General features: G+C 51.9%; 1 protein-coding gene across 8 annotated transcripts; it reads right to left on the bottom strand.

Moving 5' to 3' along the window:
• Positions 1 to 15,305: 15,305 nt before the first annotated feature.
• KCNA2 (potassium voltage-gated channel subfamily A member 2) lies at positions 15,306 to 25,005 on the bottom strand. Of its 8 annotated transcripts, none has more exons than XM_072355771.1 (4): positions 24,855 to 24,964; positions 23,707 to 23,951; positions 22,590 to 22,980; positions 15,306 to 21,835 (listed from the first exon to the last, which is right to left on the bottom strand). In XM_072355771.1, the coding sequence occupies exon 4, from the start codon at positions 21,752 to 21,754 to the stop codon at positions 20,255 to 20,257; it is 1,500 nt and encodes a 499-aa protein (XP_072211872.1). In that variant the 5' UTR covers positions 21,755 to 21,835; positions 22,590 to 22,980; positions 23,707 to 23,951; positions 24,855 to 24,964; the 3' UTR covers positions 15,306 to 20,254. The 8 variants fall into 8 exon arrangements, with proteins under 8 accessions (XP_072211872.1, XP_072211866.1, XP_072211867.1 ...); XM_072355765.1 differs by having other exon boundaries at positions 15,306 to 21,937; positions 24,855 to 24,963; XM_072355766.1 differs by lacking the exon at positions 23,707 to 23,951 and having other exon boundaries at positions 15,306 to 21,937; positions 24,855 to 25,005.
• Between the last annotated feature and the right edge of the window lie 188 nt (positions 25,006 to 25,193).

Genomic DNA, 25,193 nt, shown 5'->3' on the forward strand with positions numbered 1-25,193 from the left:
TCACAGCCAAGAGTAACTACTTTATTTAAGTCTTGGAAAAGGAGCAAAGGCTGTAAATGCTGAAAGCACAAAGCATATCCGCCTGGGCTCAGGCAGGAACCCAAGAGCATCCAGAACTCCTGTATCAGCACAACTGGTGCACAGCCATGAGCCAAGCACTGTTTTAATAGGAGATAAACGGGAACCTTGTCAACCAGCTGGTTCCTCCCCATGCTATTGGGGGTGAAGTAACATTAAGAGTGGCTTAATAGAGGTGGAACATCCCACAGGTGTTGGGCTCTGTTGTATTATCACCGTATCGTTAACTCCGTACCGAATGTTACAAGTGAAATAAAGATAATGAACAGCACTCACTCACCTGTAGCCAGGATCAGGCAACCAAAATGACAGCTCTTCTTCCAGCAATAGGAGATCCAATGGGTGGCTACGGACGTGTCGGTGTCTGCACGGCTCTGACACGCAGGTAAGGATTAGAAAGAGTTTGTCTCAGGAAAGACTCAGATTCAGAAACCCTATACCCTGGTGAAACCCTATCTTGCCTTGCTGTCCTTGGCTTTAAAGGAAACATAGGGAAGAAACTCGGTGCCGCAAGCAAAGCTGTGCTGACTGCACTGGCACACCTCTGGGGTGCAGAAGTGTGTTGGTTTCTTTGCAACCAACCCTGAGAGGAGAACACCCATGAGCTCAGCAGCCAAAGGGCAGCTTCAGGATGTGAGAGCAGAGCTGTCCCCATCACTGATCCATGGGCATCACACACACAGCAGAAGGGAATCCCCTCGCCTCCTCCCAGGTGAAGATACTGGGGACCAGTTGACCTGTGACACTTCCACATCCCAGGAGGCCCTGGGGGTTGTTCAGAGGGGTTCCCAGGAGGTGCTGAGCATCTTTTACTGCAGGAAAACACAACAATCAGCCACATGCTCAGCTCTGAGCAGCAGCATCCAGCAACAGCGGGGAGGAGGTGAGGCAACCCAAGGGCACAGAAAGGTGTTCCTATTGGAAAAGGGCCCACCTTGTTCCCTAAACCATGAAGACCAAGGATATAGGGGACTCAGAAGGGTCCTTCCAACACTGCTGCATGGTGTCTTGGTCACTACCCTGTAAATACACCTCTAAAGTTCATTTGACTCCCTCAAATACATGGAGGGGGTTGTGCTTGTCTCTCGTCCATCTTGTGAAGAGGAGGATGGGAGGAAGGCACACACTGGATCCAACAGGATAGCTGTGAGTTTGCTTAGAGGAATGGGTCTTCTCCACCTCTTCTTGCTGCATTCAGCTGATTTGCTCCTTGTTATCAAGTATCACCCCCAGTCCAGCAGTAACCACAGTTGGCAAGAGGTGGAAGGGAAGGTCCATTGCTCACCCAAACCATCAGCTTGGCTGCTCCCCTTTCACCAAGCAGACCCAAAGACTTCCCTCACCATTTAGGCACTACCCAAAGCAAAGCAGGCCTAGCGTCCCTAGGAGGCATTCCCACAGGTTATAGTTACAGTGCAGTAATGGGGGAATCACATTAATTACTTGCTCAGTTGAATGGTGATAACGAAGGCACGGCGCCGGGCGAGGGACATATCAAGAATCATGTTAGCATGGTAAGTAGCACAGGAACACCCAGAAAGGGTGATGCTCTGCAGAAAGGCCTGAAGTTGTTACAAGAACGTCGGGAGACTTGATACAAAAGGCCAGCTTATTAATAGCTAATAGGCAAATAAATTATGTACCCACTTGGGTGGATTGTGTTTCTCCCTCCTTCCTGCTCTCTGTCGCTTCCATCACCACCTTTCTACCTGGTCTCTGTCCCGCTTGGTTCTTTCTTCTTTATTTTCATGCTTTATGTGACTCAAGGACTTACTCAGATTGGCTCATCACTGAAAAACTTCAAAGCTCAATCCAACCTCTCCCAAGGTCTTGACTGGCCCGCACCTGTCTGGACCAGGACAGGGTACCACCAACCATGCTGATGCTCCCCAGAGCATCAAACTTCCCCAGCACCTCAGGGCTGCTCCTGCTCGTGGGGACCTGCTGATGCCCTGGATACACCAAGCCTGAAAGAGGAGCTCTGGGCAGCAAAACAAAAGCTTTCTTTGGGCCTGTTTTCAGAATGCAGCCCGGCCTGCTTGCCATCTGCCCAGCACCAGCAGGAGCAGCCTGAGTCCATCCGTGCCTGCAGCCAAGTGCCAGCAGCTCTACACCCTGCACGCTCCAATGGGTCCCTGGCAGGCAGCGAGGCAAGGGCAAGGCTGGGCAGTGGTGCAGGGGAAGAAAAGGAGCATGCACCTTTGTTACAGATCCTAGCAGCCCCAAAACCCCAAGTAGGATGTTGGAAAGCTTAGCCCAAATTAGTTAAAGCCAGTTTGCTTTGTGTTGCCTGCTTCTGTTCACCACATTTCCTTTCTGGTTTGAGTACAGCATGCTGCTGCCTGTCTGATGCTGCAGCTGCTATCATTCCTCCTCCCTTCTTAAGCTGGGAACATAAAATCATAGAATTACAAAGCATCTCCAGTTGGAAATAACCCACACAGATCACTGAGCTCAACCCCCAGTTCCACACAGCATCACCCGACCCCAAACCTTATGGCTCAGAGTGGTGTCAAAACGCTCCTTGAGCTCAAGGAGTTCATTGCCATGCCCACTGCTCTCTGGTGAGATGGATACTCCTATAGAAGAGCCTTTCAGTAGTGCAGAGCAGCAAACTCCCCCCCACACCTCACTGTGCATTGAAGCCTTTCTGGTTGGTGATACAAAGCCAAGCTCCCTGGGTAAGCTGAGGATTCTGGCCATGTCCATAGCAAATTCCATCCCCAAACCACACTGTGATGAGGTGCAGAGCTGTGAGCAGAGCACAGTCCCTGTGTGAGCTCCTCACCCCCCAGGACAGCATCCCCCAGCACTGAGCCCTCATTGCTGTCCCTTCTCTAATATTTCCTGATCACTTTCTCCACCCGCTCCGATCTCAGAGGCCACGCTATGTTATCCCCCTTCCTGGGCAGCATTTGGCAATCTGATCACCACCTCCTCCTCACTAATCACCCCGGATCCCACGCTGACCCCGATGATGTTCCACCTTCTGCTTCTTCATTGCCCAATCTGACACTGCTTCATTCACAGCCAAGCTCCTGTTGGCCGCCTGTTACCTTCTCCTTGTGTCTGCATAACCCCAACTCACGTCACAGCAGCTCCCAGCCACCAAAATCCAGCTATTCTGTATCAGTAATGGGAAACTCTCAGCACTGCCTCTGACCTGAGCACACATCTCTTCCTCCCTGGGGAGAGCAACATCTCAATGCCTCCCACAAAGAGAACATGGCAGCATCCATCTCCAGTCCTAAACAACCCCCCCTACATCTCCTTTCCCCACAAAGGGACCATTGCTGGGCTGTTTTGTGCCATATCAGCACTTTGCAGAGAGCAAGGAAGGTGCAGGCCTGCTCCCTGCATCCCACTTCCAACACACAGGCAGCAAACTGGGAGAGCAGCTCCCCACTGCTTCACTGCTGGTACCATCAGTCAGCTCCCACCAAGTAAAGAAGGCAGCAAATACCTCCCGCCACCCCCCCAGTGCTGGAGAAGTGACATAAAAATACACACACACATCTATACTTGTTTTGCAAAGGGAAAAAGCAAGGAACTTCAGCTTCATTGAATCAGCAAAGCCCACCTTCAGACCCCAAAAGCCAAAGCAATACAGTGGGTTGGGCATCGGAGGGTCATTCATTGGAGATCTATACCAGCCTGGCTTGCCCTCTCGAGTTGGGATGGTTTTCAGCTCTTTGTAAGGCAGGATTGACGCAGCGCTGAGCGCTGCTGGCACTTTGCATGGCTTTATCATCCCTTAAAGGGGAATTCGTGCCCCTCCTGGAGGAGCTTTAGCAAAGAATCAGTATCTCTTATACCCAGAATGAAATCCAACAGTGCCCCTCTGTGGGGGATGGAAATACAGCAGCTGAGCCCAAGACAGCCCGCTTTTGCTTCTCTAAGGGAGAACACGTTTTCTCTACCTGCACATATATAGGGAGATGAAAGAAAACGCAAACGCATACATCTCCTATAGGTGCAGCCACTCAGGGAGGCTGCTTGCTATATCTCAGCACGCAGCCTGAGGACTCCCCAACGTGCCAGGCTTGTTTCTTCCTTATGAATGAGATGCTGAGGATGTGGGCTGAATGCAGAGCTCAGAACATGCCATGCACCAGGATCCTTGCTGTGGGGAGGTAGAGGAGGGTGGAAATACAGGGAAGCAGCCCTCTTCTACCAAACCCATTGGATTCAGGCAGATTCAAACCACACAGGGAATTGGGCTCATGAGAGCTGTTTCATATTCTGGACCTCCAATCTGTAGACACTCCACTAAAAATCAGTCATCCTAATGGGGAGCAGCCAGGTGCTGCCATGTTTTACCATCAGGTAAAACAACAGCATCTTCACTCTCATTCATCCAGTTCTCACTCTCCTATCCTCTAAACTTGAGCTTAAAAAGCTGCCCATTCAGCATCAGGATTAAGTCTCAGACCGGGGATGCTCCTGGAAATCAAGAGATGCAAGTGCCTTCCGCAAAGCTTACTTTCATTGGGGTTTAAAAGAGAAAAAAGGGCAGGGAAAACACTCAGCACCACCATACAGTTCCCTGGGCAAGATATCATGCTATGGGAGCTCCCATTTGTTCACCCCAATAGCCTTTAAACCTCACAGATCTCCTGAGGTGTATTGTTAGAAGCAGACTTCCAATGTCTCTTTGGAGGCTGCTTTCCCACTGCTGCCCCCAAAGCCCCTCCCTCTCCTTCTCCTTCTTTCCTTCTCTCCCCTCCCAGCAACAAACTGCTACAAAACAAGCCTGCAAAACTGGCTGGTGTAAAGCAGGACAAGCCCCAGAGCCCCACCTCCCACCCAGATAAACGCAGCCCTCCTTTGCTGCCCCTCACCACAGAGCATCTGTAGCTGCAACCACCAGCCCCAGAGCTGGCTCCAAGCTGCTTTCCTTCTGCCCACGTCTCTTTTCAAACCTCAGGCAGGTGGAGCTGCTCACCACATTATTGGCTTCGTTTCTCTGGTGCCTAAATAACCCACAGCCTTCAAACCGTGTGAAGCCCCTGGTTGAGTTTTTGCTGCTGATTGGGAGCAGATGTGCTGGCTAGGCTGAAAATCTGGCTGAAAGCCTCGGAAATGGGCAGGGAATGGGAAGGAAAAAGTGCTGATGTGGAGCACCTGTGGGGCTGGGTGTTCTGTCGGAGCCCAGCTCTGATGCTGGTTGCAGCATCTTCCCTCCCATACCCCCAACTAAGGGTAAAAGTGAGCAGTGATAGTACCAGAGCAAGACTGCTTTGTTCCCATCCCTGTGTTCTTCTGTGGGCAGCCAGGGTTGGCAATGGGACCCAGGGGGAGCTGAGCCCCATAAAGCTGCAAGATGTGCTTCCCCTGCATGCATCCCAGCTGGCAGTTGGCTCCTGGCACACTAAGAGCCTCAGGAGGGGCTGATGTAGGGATGCCAGAGCCTGGCCTGGGGCTGTTGGAGCTCATTGAAATCCCACATTGATTTGCAGCTGCCTCCAGTTTGGACACATGGGCCTCAGTGTAGTGAGAAAGGCAAAATAACAACTGCTGTTCAGGGGCCAGCAATGACTAATTCTCCTCTGGGAGCAAGGAGATAATTATGGGTCTTTCCCAAGGAAGGGATAGCCCTTAATTACAAAGCTGGGTAAGCCTTCGGTGTAACCTGAATTTCTCTCCTGTTCCCATCATCTCCTCATTTCCCCAGCTGTTAAATAGGAACGGTCTCTCACTCACACCCCACTCCTGCCCTCTGTGGGATAACTCTCTGAGATTCATTATGTAAAATCACTTTAGCTCTTTTCTGATTATGGCTGAATAACAGCGTGGGGGGATCCCTGGTGCTGGTATGTGGCCACTCATCCACAAGCAGGGAAGCACAGCCTTTCCCACCTGCAATAACCCTGAGGCTTCCTCTGTTTGCAGGCTGATAACGCAGAGCATCAGGCAGGGTGTGCAGTTGCTGCTGCTCCAGCACAAGACATCCAAGGGCTTGCTGCTCATTTTTTCCCCTGAGGAATATGCAAGGAAACACCAACCCTGCAAAGGCTGAAAGCAACCAATGCCAACTCAGAGCAAGGCTGATCCCTTGAACACAGCAGAGTGGCTGCAGCAGGCTTGGGGAAACTGAGGCATGGAGACACTGCTGCTGAGCCCAGTGCCAAAAGGATGGGAACACAACAGGGAGGAGGAATCCCATACACTGCATCTCCTTGGCTGCCTGTTCCTCTATTGCTGCTCCGCCAAGGACCTGGGGAGATGGAAGCTGTGGAACCTGAGTTTAATTTTGCTCTCACTGGGGATGCAGAAGGCAGCAGAGCCACAAATCAAATGGCCCCGTGGCAGCTGTGGAGCCCTGCATGCCTCCCACTGTGAACAGATAAAATGCAACAGCCTGGAAAGCCATAGAGGGCTGCATCCTTTTGCAGTGCAAATCAGCGTAGCCAATGGCCACGCTGGATGTCTTGCCCTTTGCAAGCTGCTGCAGCCTGCATGGCTCACTGGCCAAGCATGCTCCTGCTTTGCTTGGTTATCAGCTTTGCAAATTGTGATGTTTTGCAAACACAGCTCCTTTCAGAGCAGACAAGGAGATTGGCATCATCTGACCCATTCCCATCTGCAGCCCTGCATGGGTTATTCCCTTTTGGGAGACATCCAGACCAAGTAGCTGCGGGTGCTGAGGGCAGTCCTGCCAAGGACAAACAGGCCAAAGGGGATTTTCCAACTGCATTTTACAGCTGAGATTTTTCAGCTCTCTTATTATATATCTCAAAGTAATGCTTGGAGCCCTCAGCAAAAGCGTCTTGGAGGAGTGGTCAAGTTTTGCTTTCTGTGAGCATCTTTGGGGCTGCACCACCCCCAGGAAATTCCTCACGGCAAACAAGAATATGGAGGGATTCTCAATGTGTTCCCTATTTGCTGGAAAACATGCATATGTGGATCATCACTGCCTTGCAAGCCATGCAGGCTGGGCTACACAATAATCCAGTGCCAGGCGTGCCCAAAGCTGTGGCAGCTCAAGGAGGAACCCAAAGCAGAGGCAGCTCATGTGAAGCCCAAAGCAATGACAGCTCAGGGGGATGCAGAGCTTGCTAACTTTTCCTCCTTCCCCCAGGAACAGGCTCAGTGCTGAGCCTGGAGCTGTGCCTTACCCCATACACAGCACCCATACACCTGGATAGGTCCAACATGCCGATGGGAGCACCCAAATCCAGAGGCATTTCCTGCTGGCCAGTTGTGCTGAGCAAAACATATAAGAGGAAAGATGCATCTTACACCAACACCAGCTCCTTCTCACCATGCCCCATCCCGAGACCCCCTTTTCCCTCCCCACATCCTCCAGCACTTTGCTCAGCACCATCCCCTTCCAACCGGAGGAATCCTCTCTGCAAAATCCAAATGCGTGGCCAAGATAAAAGCGAGGCCGTGAATAATTCATGCCTCAATCTTTTTCACCACCGTCTCCTGTAAATATTTCAATAGCACCAAGATGTCTAGAGCTGAACTTCGGGAGGATGAAGGGGAGACTGCAGAGCTCAGCCTGCCAGGCTGCTGCGTGGTTTGCCATGAGGAGGTGGGAAGGGGATAGAGGGGACATTTCCTTTGCTCTGTGTGCAAACCCCATTCAGTCTGTTTTACTTGCAGGGCAGTGGTTCTCTGGGAAGCCTTCATGTGCCCAAACTCCTCCTCCTGCTTTGGTAATGTGCAGCCCTTCCCATACCTGTGGGTATTGCAGCTTTGCAAGAGTGGTTTTAAATGTCTCTGGTACCCTTCATTCTTGCACTTCTCCCTGCATGTATGAAGATGTGCATGTGCTGCAAAGCTCTCATCTGGCCACAGATCCCCATCATCCTTCTTCTAAGGCAGCTTCAGGGCTGGAAACAGCTCCCCCCTTCTGGAACTATAGTGAGAGGCAGACATCCCAAAACCCCAGGGCTGATGGGGGACACCACTGGGCTTGGGATATGGGCACGAGATGGGGCCCACAGGGTTCTGGGTGCTGCCATTGGGATGGTCCCAGGTGGCTTCAGAAACAAAAAGAGAGAGGGGGGGCAAAAAGAAAGGCAGGATCCAGCCCTGATCAATTTGCTGCAGAAGGCCGAGGGAAGGCTGGCAGGTTCTCTCTGTACTGAGTGGTTTATAGATTTTCTCTAAATAGGAACCTGCAGCTGCATGGCAGAAGGGAGGATGCGAACATGGCGTAGGGGGACGGGGGGCAGCAGTGGGGGCTGCAGGCTGGGAGCTTGTGAGCAGATAGGGATTGATGGGAGCACAGCAGAGCAACCCCCACTTACCACCTGCAATAAAATCAGATGGTACACGGCCATAAAGCAGGGATCCACTGCACGTGCAGGGTGACCCCCAGTGTGTCGTCCACCCCACCACTGCCTCCTCTTCACCCCTCCCCAGGGGTCTGCGTACACCATAAAGGGACCCTATAGGGAAGCAAGGAAACAAGATAAAACCCAGCCCTCTGCCCAAGCCGGGAGGGGGAAAAGTTGAAGAAGAGGTTTTTCTGATGCTTAAACACTTGTCTTCATCCCATGGGGAGCTGCACGCTGGTTCTATCTAGAAGGCTTGGGCAAGGGTTCCATTTAAGCCAATAAATGGTGGAGGGTGAGAGGCCTGGAGTCGGAGGGAAGTGACTAATCAATCTGCTCATCATTTATTTATCAGCATGGCAGTTGCAAGCGTGAGCTGAAGTGCTGAAGGCAGCAGCCAGCTGCAGCCTTTGCAAGGAGGTTTTGGAGGAAAGATGGGCAACCGAGGCAACAGCTTTCAGAAGAAAGTCTTATTTGGAGGGTCTGATCAATAGGGAGAAGGACCGTGGGAGACTTCTTGTCTCTCCTGAGGCCACTGAGAATCTCCCCATCCTTCCAAATGCTTTTATGAAACAAGCAGGAAGTCACTAAAAAGGAATGGCTTTGCTCCAGGGTGGAAACATCCCCAGGACTTGCTGAGAAGGACATTCCTTGCTCTGAGATGCTTGGCTTCAGCCTGATCTCACTGCAGAGGCCTCATCAACCCCCATGCAGTCCCTTTCGACCCACTGTTGGGCATGGAAGTCCTCTTGCAGGCAGAAATGGTGGAGAGGATGTAGTATCTTGTCTTGGGCATGTGTAGCCATGAGGTCATGCCCATAGGAACAGCCTTCACCCAAAACTAGGAGACCTTCTACAGGACCTGAGCATCTTCACCCACACCATCAACAGCAAAACCTCACCCTCCCTGAAGCCAGGAAGGCAGGATAAGGATGAGGGCCAGGATCTCTAGGCATTTTAAGGTCCATTAACTGGCAACGTAAGGCTTGAGCCTCATGAGCCATAAAATTGGAGTAAATCCAGGGACATGAGCTTTGGTGGGGTGCCATGGGTTGAAGTGCAGCTGGAGCAGCTGAGCAGCACAGGGAGCAATGTGCTGAGTGCCACAAAGCTCTGTTGGCCCCTGCATGGCCATGAGACCCCAGGGGTCCTCTCACATTGCCAGAAACCACTGCTGCAAGGGAGAGGATGGCTCCTATCTGGTGTGGGGAGAGGTGGCACCTGTGGGATCCTGCACTCCATCACCTTCTCTCCTGAAGGGATTTATCCCATACATACAGAGTCATGTCCAGGAGGATCTCATGGGGTCTGGTTTCCAAGGGCACCTCTATGTTCAGCAGGGGGAGCCTCCTCTACCCCATTCCCTCAGGCCAGTAGAGGCATGCCTTACACCATTCCATCCCATGCAACCCCTCACTGCCAGGTTTTACTAAGGGGAATTCAGGCACTGGTGCCCTGTAAATCCAAGCCCCATCTCTCACACCACAAGCAACTCTCTACATCCATCTCAGCTTGTTTCCCTTGCTCCTTTCATCACCAGTGCAGAAAAATGGCTTCTTCTAAGGCATGCCTTCTCTGGCCCTGAGGCACATGGCTAAATTAAGCCGAATGAATCACAAGGAGGAGTTTCTTTTTCTCTCCGATGACCATAACACTGAGAGCAAATGGAGATGCCCTCCTGGGGATGCCTGCATTGGATGAGAGCACTGACAGGGAGCAGCACAGCGGGGTGGGGGCTGCTGCTGGGATTCGTGGCTCCTGAGCCCCAACACGGTGACAAATCCCAGCTCCTGGTTGTAGGATCACAGCCTCAGGTTGTCACAGAGTGAAGGGTCATCGGAGCCGGAGAGAGGGAGGGAGCAGGATGAGGACAGGGATCGATAGGATGGTCATGTTCCTGTGCATCAGCAGCCGCTCGCTATACATTTAATACCTTAAAACACATTCCCCCAATTTTCTATTTATGGCAAATGAATGTTTAATCCTCGAGCTGCGATGCTGCAGCTTTGTGCTGAGCCGGCGGTTCTGCTGCTGCTGCTGCTGCTGGGGAGGAGAGGACAAAGCAATGGGAGCTGCACCCACACAGCAGAGTTCCTCAGACCCCCAAGCAGGAGCTGAGCTGAAAACCCTCTTCCTCCAGCAGAGCATCCCAGTGCCATCCTGCTCATCCTGCACGGCACCAAAGCAGCACAAGCTCTGCTGCCAAAGATGACTTTGTTTCTCCTCCTGGAGCTGTTATGGGGCTCCTATCTTCCAGTGACAGCACCTGGGACCCACTGGAGCCTCTGAGTTGTTTTCTGCTGCAAACTGAGGCTGAACCAAGGCAAGGAAGATGGGATTTAATGGATATGTTTGCATGTGGTTTTTCCATCGAGTGCATCCTTGTATATGTCCCACGATGGAGGAGCAGACGATAGAGGTTCACATTTGCCAACAACCATGGATGTTCCCCTGTGCTAAAGGAACCAAATGGCAAAAGGCAGCCCCCCCATGGCCTGACCTCCCCATGCTGCAGGAGGAATGAGCTCCAAGTGCAGCCAGCAGGGCTGTCACTCATGGAAATGCACGAATGGGCAAAAAAGCTTTGGGTTTCCCATCAGCCTGTTGCATTTACTGCAGGTGGAATGAGGCTGCTGGGGGGGGTTCCCAGAGGAGTTATTTATGGATAAGGGTTCCAGCTTGGGGCTGTGCTGTGCAGGAAGGTTCCCAGAGGCTGAGCAATAAATAAATGCCATGAGGGTGGTTGGGAGCTGAGCAGAGATCCCTGCCCTGCAACCAGAGCTGAGCTGAGCTTCTGCACGAGCCCAGGCTCCTCTGCTGAAATCACTGCAGACAGTTGGAGACATCTGAATCTCTTCTTTCCTAAAGCACTTTAGAGCTACTAATGAAAAGCACTCTGTAAGAGCCACATAATGTCATCATCAGAATAAGAATAGTTGCTATCAATGCCTGCCTTCTTGCCAGCCTTACTGGATGCCACGAAATTATGCTCTGCTTTACCAAACACCCGACTCCTCCTTTCAACTCTGAGCCCGTCAGGGCATTTTGCTAACTGAAAACACACAAAAACGTTTGTCAATAAAGTTCATTGGGCTGCCTGGGGGCGAGCAGCCGTTCCCTGCAGCATCCATGCCAGATAAGGAGACTTTGGGGACCTCAGCATCACCCCAAGGTCCTGCCCAGGGATGACTCAGGAATTAAGTCTGTCCATTTGGCTGATCCTTTTGTAAACTCAAGCCATATGGGGCTGGATCTGCTGTTGCCTCCTTCTAAACCTCAGAAGTTTATTATCCCCAGAGCCAAAGCTGTGAGATAAAAATGCTATTTCTGCCCAGGATTTCCGCAGCCGCCTCAGAGCATTCGCAGCCACTTTCTAGTTATTCATGCTCACATGTGAAGAAGTGTGTTCCTTCTGCAGAGATTTGCCTTTAATTAGCCAAGGATAAAAGGACAGTGGAAGACAACCCCGCACCAGGTCGGGAAAGGCTATGCTTTCAAACAGTGCTTGGCTGGCAGTTTTTGCCAGGCAGGGAGCAGATGCCTGGCAGAAGATGTTTGTGCTGCTTCCTTTGCCCACCCCCACCTTCATCTCTCACTGGCTAAAACGTGTCCTTGGGTCTGATCCTGCCCACGGAGGGTCATGGCATCACAGAGTGTTGATTGCAGCAGATGTGGGGGCTGCAAGGCGCTGGCTGACCTTGGCTCTCCAGCTCCTCCAACCAATTCTTCTCCATCCTGGAGCTGCGTTAAAGTAGCAGCAAAGCAAACCCATCGAGGTGCTGCCAGCCCCGGGCTCTCACTGCAAACCCTGCAGCTGTGCCTGGGGTCGCAGAGATCAGTAAGTCACAAACCAAAACTAAAGTCTCACAGTGCAGCATCATGTGATTGGGGTGTAGGTCAGTCCCATTTCCAATGCTCCTTGGGGCTGAGGAGAGCTCTCATCCTGCTTTGCCCCAATGCACAAACCTGCTGCTGAGCCTTTAATCCATCTCCCAAGCACCTCAGACCCACCTTCTCACACAATTTAGGATTAAAATCACACCCACTTTCCCTATGGCTCTTTTTGCACCTCCCCTGCCCATGGGGGTCCATGGCAATGTGGCACCCTCAGCACATTTGGCTGAGAACTGCAGCTGGGTGCTGCCTTCCCCATGAACCCAAGGCATCCCAGGAGCAAGGAGCAAATATTTGGGCAGCTCTGGTTTCAAGTCTGTTGTTCCTTGCATCACTCCTCATTATCTTGTCTGCCCTCGTGCGCTGTAGACCCAGAGCCTCACCAGTCTCAGCTGTGACTGTATAGAAGGGGAGATTTGTGGTTCTTAGCACAGCCAGATATTGCTCTCATGGAGACAGCAGCCCTGCAGGCATTGCCTGCAGCTCCCCATCTCCTGCCCTGTACCTTGTGCCGGGGTGTGGATGAGCAGTACTCCCAGGAATAGGATTTTTTACACCCAGCACAAATGCAAGGGAGGGAGATTGAAGGAGCAAGAGAAAGTGGGAAGGAGAAAGAGGGACCTGGCCTGATTTCCAGCACTGCAGGAGAAATGTGCATCTCCAGCTCCGAACCTTTGCCTGGAGGTTACCTAAAGATAGGCTGCGGGGGCCCCTCTTCGCACACCCACACTTGCAGATTTTGCACCCAGCAGCTCAGCAAAGGTCACCCAGAACACGAGGCACTGCAGCAGTGATGGTGTCATCCTGCACCAACTCGTGCTCCAGCACTGCATGTCGGTGCGCACCCAGCAATTCCAGATGGGCATTGCCAGGAGGGTGGCAGAGCCCCGTGTTCCCTTCCCCTCTTTCCAACCTTTCCCCATCTGTCAGTGTTTTACTGATGGGTTTCTGCAGCCCTGCTCCAGGAGCTGCTCTCAAGATCCCAGTGCCTGCTTGGCCAAATGGAAGTGGGTTTGGTTATAGGACAGCTAAAAATCCCTGCTTGTCCCTAGGGTGCGTGCAATGGGCTGTAATGGGGTTTAGCAACCTGAGCTTCCCAGTGCAAGCAGCAGTGGAAGTGCTTTCTTGGCACCTGGGTCATTTCCTTCCTTGATGTCACTAAGAAGGAATTCAAGGGCTTGAGACTCTAAAGAAAAGAAAGCAAACATTCAATGTTGGGTCCTCCCCAGGATGAAGAGCTGCTGCCTCACAGACCTCTTTAATTCAGAGCAGATCCATGAGGTGGAGAAGCAATGCTCAGTAAAAGGAGTGCAAGAAAGTAGGCCAGGTAGCACCAGGGGGATCAGTTCCATCGGACATGTGGGTCTTCCAGCCCACCCTTCTCTCTTTGGAAGGCTGCAAAAGCCCAAACATGACAATGCATGCCCCTGACATCACCAGCATCCTCTGTGCATGGGCACGGTGCTGCAGCATTGCTGGCAGAGCAGTAGTTTAAAATAATTGCTGCATCCGCCTCACCACCTCCTCCTGCCATCCCTGCAGAGTGCTGTGCAGAGCAGACTCTGCTGCAATCCCCTCACACCAAGAGCTGTTTGGATATTTATAAGCCCAGAATCAGCCAGACCGAGATGTGTGTGTGTGTGTGTGTGGGGGGGGGAGGTAATGGGCCTTGTTGGGCTCAGAAATGGGGTTGAGGAGCTTGGAGTGGCCCAAATGGGGCAGCCACCAACATGACAGTGAACACTGCAAGGAGGATGCTGCCATTTTTGCTTGTAAATGGTTCTCTTACCTTTTCACATTCCATTTTTTTACTTCTGTATTTAAATACCTTCCTCTCCTACTTAAATGATCCAACCATGGGTTCCTCCATCCAGTGGTGCATTAGTTCTGCCCCAGCGCTGAGCTGAGCTTTGCAAGCTGCAGGTCCTGAGCTGTGTTATAGGTGGGGAAACTGAGGCACGGAGCAGGCCTGGATGTCCTCTGGGTGGCAGAAGGGATCCCGGCTGTGAGCCCAGCTCTGACCCATCAGGACAGGGACCTGAGGGTACTGAAGCTCTTGAAGCCTGCAGGGAGCTGCCCCAGGAAGGCTGCAAGGGTTAAAAGCATCTCCAGTGCCACTGGTACGTGTGTCTGGCCAGCATGGATAAATGTAAGCACTGCACCCGAGGTTGTCCTTGGGTTGTTGCTCCTCTGTGGGTACATCCAGAACCATGGAGGCTGCTTGAGGTGGGAAGCAGCACTGGAAAGCCAGAGTCCTGAGCTCCAACCTGTTGCTGGCTGTGCTGGGTTTGCTGCCAAATCCATCTCAGCTCTCTGGTGAGCAATGCCACAAGCAGTGCTGATCCATGGCAGGGCCTCCAGCCGCGTGGCTGACCCGAGTCACATCACCATGAAGAAGAAACTGGATTTTCTATCTAAAAAAACAAATCACCCTGCGGGCAGGATGCATTTCAGAGACTGGGTTGTCACCATGGCAAGAAAAAAACCCACATTTCTCCAATATATAGGAGTGGAAAAGAGCAAATCTCTGCTTGCAGATCCCACAGTGTCAGCAGTGGAGCCCAGAGAGACCCAGTGAGGAGATGGAAAGCACAGACCTGGAAGTGGGCTGGTTTGGGGCTGCATAGGAATGCCTGAGCCCATCCTGGGGACGTACCTATAAGAACTCACCCCAAAACCCTTCAGGGAGAGAACCTGCAGGTTTGGGATGAAACATTTGTATTTCAGTCCCCACTGTGGTCATGATCCTTGAGGTCCCTTCCAACCCGGGTCATTCTGTGTGATTCTGTTTGTTTCCCTTTGCTAGAGGTGCACGGCACCAACCCCACAGCTCAGCCCCTTCCATGGCTCTTTACCCCATAGTGATTCCATCACAGAATATCCCAAGTTTAAAGGGACCGATAGGGACCATCATGTCCAACTCCTGGCTCCACATAGAAGGGAATTCCCTTCTATGTTCCCTTCCCAATAGTAACCCAGCCTACCCAGAACACATTTGCTTGTCTTTTCCCTCCCCACCCTCCACAGAACGGATACCAAAATAGCTCCTCAATAATATACATATTTATTTCCTCTTAATTAGTGTCGATATTTACAAAACCTGTGATAACTCTGTGAAGAATAAATTATATACACTCATGATAAACCAGACAGCAAATGCTCATTTGGAATATGTATGTACACAGATCTGTATACCTATTTACAATGGTCGGCCCTATTGACGTGGGTTTGCAACCCTATGGATGTGTCCAACCCCAGGGACACCCCTGTGCTGTCAATGAGAGCAGGAACGTCTATACACACTGTGCAATTCAGATACAGCTGGTGTCTAAGTTTTTGTCTAGCAAACGCATGGTTAAATGACTTGAGATTCCCACGAGTTCTCCTCTACCAGTTTATAGGCCTCTCTCTCCATTCCTGGTCCCATTTCTCCCGTAACCATGGCAACAGAAGGTTCGGCTCCAGCATCGGTAGGATGAGTCCTTCTTGGATTTCCTCTTCCTATCGATTCACCCAAATGAGGCACCACACACAGCTTTGATCCAATGCCTGTTTTTCCCTTCCTCTTCCAGCAACGATTAGTAGGTGACATTGGAGGACAAGAGTGCAGTCTCAAGCAACGAGGGAGCAAGTGCAAAGGGATAATTACAGTCTTATACACGACAGAAGGATGATCAAATAAAACCCAAAACCAACCAGCCCAGAGCAACCAGGCAGTGTGTCTGACACAAGCAAGGCCCTTAGGACAGGGCTGTGGTCACTTGATGTCCAGCAGCAACTCCATGCCAACCATCCCACCGACAAGGAATGAGGGTGAAGGGTTTTCCTCTCTCCATGCACGGTGTGGACTAGGGGCAGCCAGATCCATTGTATTATGGAGAGACCAAGACCATGGGGGTAGGGATGGGTTACAGGGAACCTCACTGCCGGACCCATCAGGGACAAGGTGACGTGCTGGGTGCTGCCATTGGCATGAAGAGGGAGCTATAGACTTTTTTGGGTGCAAACCCGAGTGATTTGGAGCTGGATCCTCCTTTCTTCACCTCCCAGCCCTGCAACATGCTGACCTAAGAAAACACTGATTGCTGACCGTATAAACCACTATGACCCCCTATGAACACCCCAAGGAAAACATACCTCAGCCCTGGGACTAAATTCCCAGCATGGTTCAAAGGAACAGAAACCCAACCACCACTACCAACAAACCCAGCAAAGCCACCCAGCACAGCCCAGCAGACCCCTTTGATTTGTGTTTTGCTTTGCCTGCACCACCACAAACATACCAAGCAATGGGCCCAGGGTGGGGATTTGGGTTCCAGGGAAGAGATACTGAAAAGCTGCTGGGATGCATGCAGGGATGCACAGAGCTGATGCCATCTCAGAGGCTGAATCTAGATCTCTTTCCCTTGGGCCCCCCCTTAGGGATACTGTGAACCCAGAAAGTCCACAAGACTTTGGCAGCAATTTCCATGCTGACCCAGGAGTTATGTGATAACAAAGCAAGGCCATTCCTGAAATACCTCCTCCTCCTCTGTCTTTTTCTCTCCTTCTGTGTATTTATGCACAAATATGCCCGTATTTATACACCCACACGCTACAGTCACATAACACCAATCTAGAGATCCTTTTCTTGGTATAGCTCAGTACCCAGATTTACAGGACTTCAACACAACAAGAAGGTGCAGAGATTGGTTTTCCTGAACAAAATTCATCAACCCAACTTTATAGTTTTCTCCCACTGTTCCTAAAGCCAAGACAGCCAAGACAAGAGCCTCCCCTCACCGCCCTTAGCAGCTATTGCAGAGGATGCTGAAGGTTTGATGGGTTGCTCACAGAGTTAGACATGCACTGGCTGTTAGGAAACAACTCTAATCACCACTTCCCAGCTGCAGAACCGTGGCACAAAGGGCAAAACTTCGGATACAGCTCCTACCTCCTCTGGGTACCACCATAGGAACAGACAGAGCAGAGAGCATTGGTTCTCCATCCCACCCATGGCCAATGGCTCCGTGAGAGGTGGGAAGGGAGATCCAACCTTTGCATTATGGCATCCTCTGTCTGAGCCATTTCACATCCCAGTTTTGTACCCACTGAAGCTGAGGGGAGCTTGAGATGCTCAGCATCCCCACAGGGGCCTGGAGGCTCTCAAACCAAATTCCTCAAGAAGAAAAAAAGAAAGAAAGAAAGAAAAAAATCACAGTCTCCTCCTGAAAACTGGTTCAAGATCACATCAGTGAGTCAGAAGCAAAGCTCAAAATAGCACTAGAGCTCCGACCTGCAGGCACAAATCCCATTAAAAGCTATAGGGGAACCATTTCTCTGTGCGCGGGAGACATCCAGACTTCTGTTTCATGCAGCCTGGTGGGTGGCTTCTGACCCCCACAGACCTTTCCTGCCCCAAAGCACCCATCTGAGCACACATCTGGGTGCCCCCTGCTCTGCAAACCAGCTGCCAGGGCCACCATGGAGATGCCCTCCTTCCAAGGCTGGTTTTGCTCATGAACATCTGCCGGACTGAGCGCACAAGGTGCAGGATCCATCCACGGCCAGAGATGCCAGGTGGTGAACGGCCTGAAGCTCACAGAATTTGAACAACCAGACACTGTGCAAAGTCAGCATCCTCCCAAATTACCCATAGCAGCCCACCCTGGGCACTGGTGCTTTCCTATGCAGCAAAGTTGGGATCATCCCAGTGCTCAGGCACCCTTGGCTGGGCAGTCACATCCCCATAGACATGCAGCAAGCGTGGATCAATAGAGGCTGGGCAGCCACCTGGGAAACACACCTCTGCCATCCCATTCAAGCTTCAGAAAGAGATTTATTGCTTTCAGTTGTGTTGATTCTCATTGTGTGTGTTGCAGGTGTTGGTGAGTTTTGGAGATGCCCATTCCAGAGCTGCAGCAGCAATGAGTAGGAGAGGGTTCCCAATGCAACAAGATGTGATTTTGGGCAGGCACCCAACCACCCAGCACCCTGGGTAATTAGAGCTAGTCCTGAATCAATCACTTATTAAAGATGAGCGATCCCACCTGGCTGAGTGGGGTCACTTCAGCACAAGGGATGGATCCAGCCCCGAGCAGCATTTTGAACCATTGCTGTAGAATACGCTAGCACCGTTTGTTGTATTGTTGTGAAGATTGTTTTCCCATGGGAGGCCAGGAAGGTCCAGCTGTGACCTCACTGCCACAATCTACCACGGGCTTCCCTCCTGCACCTGCACTCAGCAGCAGCAAAGTGCTGATCGAGCCCAAATTCAGCCCCAATTCACCCCAACTGGAGGGGCTGCTAAATGCCTTCAGATAGGGGCTTTGCTCGGCCATGACCTCACAGGGGTCCCCTAGGCCAACCCATCCTGGGATTTGATAGCAATGGGGGAAAGACAAGGAAATCCAAGTGGGATGGGCAAAGCAGATGAAACCCCAGAACAGACAGCTCCAGCTCTCTCCAGACTATGCCAGAAATGGAGAAGAAATGGGGATGATCCTGAGGCATCCGCATCCCGGCACAGCCCTCAAATAGACCCTGGGAGAAGGCAATGCAAAAGCAACATCTTGGAAGCATAAGCTTGGATCCAGTCCACCATACAGGAAAAACCAACAGCCCTAGGGCTCGACACAATTGAAATCAGGGTTTTCCAGCCCAGAACACACCCCAGGACATCTCATATCCGTGGTCACTGAGCCAGGAAGATCCGAGGCTCCAAGAGCTCTCATTAGCTGAGAATTCGGCCCTATGGTCGCTCTCTAAATATCTATACACACACACACACAATAATTGTATGGGAAATGGCTGAAAACTGCTGACCAGACAAGTCCAGAGAGCCCATTCCAGCCATCCCACCTGCTCCTCCAGCCCTGCCCGATCAGCTGTGCTTTCTGCTTGTGACACCCAGATTAATGACTAATTACTCGCCCCATAATGAGTGCAGGTGTTTAACTTTCAGCTCACCTTCCATGGAGCCGGCTCTTGGGGCTGGGTGCTGGGGCACTCAGGCTTTGCCTCGTTATCTATCAAGCTGTTGTCAGCACATGCCACCCCCATCCCATTTCTAAACATATTAGAGACATTTTAGCTCCCACAAATCTTCTCTGAGCCACTGGAGAATCTATAAACACTATAAACATGAATACTGTATATTCTACTAAGAAAATATATATTTGTGTGTGTATTAAATATTCAGATTCATGCAACAGATACCCATGCAGCTGTACTGTATTACTGGTTAAATTTCACTGCAGTATAAATATATTGTAGGCCACAGCATAGTTGCTCCAGTTTTATATATAGATATCAAAAAAAGAGATGCTTTTCATTTTTCCCAACTCGTTTTCAGTGTGTCAGTGGAGGTGTCTTTGGTGATCCTGGAAATAGTGGTGGATGGAAGTATCATCTGAATAAATCAATGAAATCCAAGCGTTTTGATTTGTTTACTCGTCCCTCCCGGTACCCAGCATAGAAAACTTAAGACTTAATAAATAATGTGCCGCCAGACTAATTATCCCTCCCCTGGGCCTCTCACTGGCATACTGCAGTGGCTCAAACTATTGCAGCATGCAGCATTTTCCGTTATGAAACGCGAGCCGGGGCGATGCGTTCAGCTTGGCACTGCTGAGGTGGAAACCTGAGCCCTCTAACAAGCAAACCAGCCCTGCCTGACCTTCCCCAGCCCCAGGCTGGTGGCCCGGCTCTGGGGACGGGGCCATGCCAGTGAGCATCTCTGCATCCCTGCTAAGGCATGGAGCTCGGACCTCTCCACACCTCTGGGAAGCAGAGAGCCTGGGATGGCAGAAGGGAAACAAAATGGTTCGGTTTTGTTTGCTTGCACGTTATTCAGTGTGGAAATCAAAGGTTAAAAGTCACTTACACAGCTATTGCTTCCCATGCAGAACCAAAGAAACACCGTAGAAAATACTGTGTTAACTACAATGCAGAGCAGCACTCAATATCTGCAGTTGTTCCACTTCAGCTTTAAATACGGGACTAGGATTTAGCGACTAGACATCGGTTAGCATTTTGGTGATATTCACATAGTTTGTGTTAGCTAGGGTGCAATTGGCTGTCTTCAAGTTCTCCTCCCTAAAATCCTCATTGCTATTGTTTACACCTTCCTGAATCTCCATATAATCAGACTTACTAATGGTAGAGGCACTTCTGCTTTTCTTTAGGTCAGGGGAAGAGGGGATCTTTGGGCAGCTGGTTACTTGCAAATATTGAGCCTGCTCCTCTCCCTCCGTCTCCCGGTGGTAGAAGTAGTTGAAGTTAGACACTATGACGGGCACGGGTAAGGCAATGGTTAATACGCCAGCGATGGCACACAGAGACCCCACGATTTTCCCCCCGATGGTGGTGGGGACCATGTCTCCGTAGCCAACAGTCGTCATGGAAACCACGGCCCACCAGAAGGCATCGGGGATGCTCGGGAATTGGGACTCGCTCTCGTCGGCCTCGGCGAAGTAGACGGCGCTGGAGAAGAGGATGACGCCAATGAAGAGGAAGAAGATGAGCAAACCCAGCTCCCGCATGCTGGCCTTGAGGGTCTGCCCCAGGATCTGCAGCCCCTTGGAGTGCCGGGACAGCTTGAAGATCCGGAAGACCCGCACCAAGCGGATGACTCGGAGGATGGCCAAGGACATGGCTTGCTGGCCTTGCTGGCCGTCCTCTGGCTTCTCAGCCAGCTCCGTCCCCAAGGTGATGAAGTAGGGGATGATGGCTACAATGTCTATAATGTTCATGATGTTGGTAAAAAATCCAGCCTTGCTGGGACAGGCGAAAAACCTCACCAAGAACTCGAAGGAGAACCAGATGATGCAAAGCGTCTCCACGATGAAGAAGGGGTCTGTGAAAGAGGTCGACTGCTGGTACCCCGTGCTGCTGTTGGAGTAAGGAGGGTGGCTCAGCCCGCTGCCGTGAATGTCTTCATTCTCATCCCGAAAAATGGGCAATGTTTCCAGGCAAAAGCTCACGATGGAGATCAAAATCACCATGACAGAGACAATAGCTATAATCCTAGCAGGGCCAGAGCTCTCAGGGTACTCGAAGAGCAACCAGACCTGTCTCTGAAACTCATTCTCTGGCAGCGGTCTCTCTTCTTCTTTGATGTAGCCTTCGTCCTCCCGAAACATCTCCATGGCTTCTTCCCCCAGTTCATAGAAACGGATCTCCTCTGAGAAGATGTCCAAGGGCACATTAACCGGCCTCCGCAACCTCCCTCCAGATTGATAATAGTACAAAATAGCATCGAAGCTGGGTCTGTTCCTGTCAAAGAAATACTCATTCCGGAGAGGGTCGAAATATCTCATTCTCTTTTTAGGATCTCCTAGCAAAGTCTCCGGAAATTGAGCTAATGTCTTGAGCTGGGTCTCAAAGCGCAGCCCTGAGATATTAATGACCACCCTCTCGCAGCATTCATGGTCGGTCTCGGGGTTGTACGTGTCCTGTGGGTGACCTGGAAGAGCTGCAGCCTCGTCTGCAGGATCTCCTGTAGCAACTGTCATATTGGGGTTGAAAGGAAATCCTTATGCTAAACTCTTCCGAGTGCCCGGTGGTGGGATCGGACTCAGGGCAAGGCTACTATCCTGCAGAAGGACAGGTACGTAGGTGTGGAAGTGTCTCATGAAAAGGCGAAGGGATGATAAAACAGGAGAAAACAAAAATAAAAGGAAAGAAAATTGCCCCTGCTGAGAAAGAGAGAGATGAAGTAAAGTTGGGGGGAGGAGAGCGGCTCCCTGCGCTACCGCTGCCTACCTCCGTCCTCAGGGGGGTTAATCGGAGTTAATCAGAGTTCAAAACTCCCATCTAAACCCATTAGGCAGAAGGGAGGAAACACCTGAGGAACTTTCATCTATTCACAACCGGCATGGAAAAACCGGCCTTGGCAAAGCAGAACATTTTGGGTTTTATGGCTAATTATAACAATTCATAAGAGGGAAGAAAAAAACAGGAGGGGGAAGGGAAGAGAAAGGAAGCAAAACCCCAACCAGCCCTACAGCGGTGAAGGGACCCGCGGGGCTGTGCGGGCTCGGCTCATTTCCAGGCATGCAGTTAAGGGTTAACATTCAACCGTGCATAGATTATTCTACAGCAGGCAATCCGGCACGACCCTCCAGGTAGCCCTAACGGCTCCGCTTTAACTTCGGCACCGTCCCCATCCTCCTTCCCCGGCCATAGGGCCGCGGGTGCTGCACTGCCCGCCCCGAGCTGGGCTCTGCTGCCTGAATTTGGATGCAAGCTGCCCGCGGACCACTGCAGTCCCCCTCCTCGACCGCTGGTGTCCCGGCTGCTCTCATTCTCTGCAAAGCGCCATGGCACACAGAAAACAAATCACATTACCTGGAGAAGCCAAATCTTAGTGTCTCTTAGTAAGACCGATTATCTGACCCTGGGGAAATCCTAGAGAGGAATACAGGCTTCCAAGATCCCCATAATTTCCTCTCTCTTCAAAGTTAAAAATAATGGTGAGTCATCGTAGAAAAGGAGAAGGGACATAAAAGGGGTGAGATTCCCAGATGGTGGAAGTCGGGTCTTGGAATGGTTTGGACTGGAGAGAGAGAGAGACAGAGAGAGAGAAAGAGACAGAGGGACAGAAGTCCTCCCGGAGCTGTTGCAGGTCCGCACTTCAGGGCAGAGCAGGGTCTGTCTGATGCCTCCGGTACGGCGGGGGGAAGGTGCTAAGCTCAGCAAAACCCGATGTCCCCGGTGTCCTCGGGAGGTGTGGCATCGCCTGGAAAAAACAGCGAGAAGGTAGAAAGCCGCCGGGGGTTTGAAGGCTGCGTCCGCAAAGCCCCCCGGTTCCTCAGGGCAGCGCCGCTTCCTCCCCGCCAGCTGTTATCCCGACGCTTCGCTAACCTGCACTGCAACACGAGCCGAGGGGAGAGCGGAAAAAAACAGAACCGCGTCCCTCTCCGCTCCTCTCCGCTCCGGGCGGTGGGGCCGGGCCGCCCGATGGCAGCGAGGGGAGGAGGCGGCGGGCGGAGGGGGAGCGCCGCAGCCCCCGGCACAGCGATGCTCTGCGGCGCCGCACCGAACGCCCCGGGGACGGCGGTCCCTACGGCACCGCGCTGCCTCCGCGGGGGGCTCGGGGGGCTCCGTTTTCATCGGTGAGACGAAGCGCTGGTCGGTATCCCCTCCTCCATGCTCCCCCCTGAGCATCCCCGGCCGTGAGACCCACGCGACCCGCACCCACCCTCTCCATCCTTCCCAAAGCCAACCCCCAGCCGACCCACCCCCCCGTGGGAATTCCACTCCGGTGGGGCTACACTTCTCAGGGAGACGCTGGGGGGGCTCTGATCCCTGCATCAGCCTCTGCTCCTCCATCAGACCGCCCCATGGGATGCTCAAGCCGAAGCGGTCCATCCAAACTCTCCTTTCCCCCCCCCGTTTCTTTTTTGTTTTTCAGGTTTTTTTTTGCCCTCCCAAAGAAAAAAAAACAAACAACAATTCCTCTAACCTCCCTTCTTCGGCTGCAACTCGACTTGTCTACTTTGAGCCAGGATTACAGAACCGGGGAGGGGAGGCAGGTGGAAAATAACCCCGCGGTCTGAGTCTCCTCGGTAAAGATTTCAGCCTCCCGCAGGCCACGTATGCCTGTTGGTTTCTCTCTTCATCACCTCGGGTGCAGATATTGCTGCAGATCCTTCTTTTCTTGGAAATTTCCCCTTCCCGTGCAACCCTCCTCTCCCTTCTCCTTATGCACTAGAAAAAATAGTACAACCCTGACAAGGCTTGCAGCATCCAACGGCTTCGCTTAACCCTTTTCTACCAGGCCCAGACGAGAGGACGTTGTATTTGTCCCAGTTTTTCTCCTTTTCCTGCTTTTTCTCCCTTCAGCCCCACTCCAAAGTCCTGCTGGGTTAAACCTCCTTTGGCTCCTGTGAGCATCACAGCAGAACACCACGAGCAGCAGCTACCTGCTGCAGCCACAATGTGAACCCCCAAAGCAACCAACCTTGATGATTTTTTTTTCCAACATGCATTTCTTCTCCTGCCCCTAAACTCCCTCCTCCCCTTCCTCCCTGCCCCAAAACACCCCAGGTTTGTTCAGCAGTGCGGACATTTGCTCATTGTTTAACATGTTGATTATTATTTAGCACGAGATCTGGGCTCCTCTCTCTAAGCCCAGACCCGAGCGGTGATTCTGCTGCTGATCTGAGACGGTTACAGCATCATCTGAGTTGACATCACAGATTCCAGCACTCATTTTCTGCCACTTTCTCCCCATCACACGCTGTCCTGCTCAGAACCAAACACCTCCTCCCACCCCCAGCCCGTCTTCGGGTTCCGTTCATGCAAATCTGGGGGCTGCAGGGGCAGGAAGGAGGCGATGGAAATCAACCACAAAGAGCCCGGTTTGTCACTGCAGGCACGAGCCATGGCCGTCTGTCAGAGCGCTGGGATTTCGGGCAGCAGAGAACCTCGAGGACAAGGTCGAGGCGTTTGCTTTCCCTTTTGCAACCGAAAAAAAAACAAACGCCAAGCCTCCATTTCACAGCTTGTGGCAAGCCGCTATTTCAGCAGAGACAGCGGGGAGGAAGCGGGGAGGGAGGGTGGAGGTGGGGGGGGGGTGGAGGTGGGGGGGAGAAAAAGGCACCAACTTACAATTGGCTCTGCAGTCAGGCATGCAGCGAATGCACAAACAGCCGCGCTCCGCTCTGCTGGCAGCACCCTCACCTGCGCTGCTGGCCCTGAAACTCGCCCCGGGCTCCTGGGAGCAAAGCTCCGAAGGCAACAGAGCTTCTCAATGAATATTCATAAGATTAATATGAGCATCTCTCCCCCCCCCCCCCCTCCTCCCTCCTCCCAAGCAAGAGACCTAGATTTCAACCACTGGGAAATAATCATATCCCTGGATGCGCGATGCTGCTGCTTTAGCGGGCGGCTCTGAGCGTACCACGTTTGTGTTGGAGCCTGGATCATGCATGGGGAGATCTGGGGTTG

This window comes from Excalfactoria chinensis, chromosome 23, assembly GCF_039878825.1.
Source record: "Excalfactoria chinensis isolate bCotChi1 chromosome 23, bCotChi1.hap2, whole genome shotgun sequence".
NCBI lineage: Eukaryota > Metazoa > Chordata > Aves > Galliformes > Phasianidae > Excalfactoria > Excalfactoria chinensis.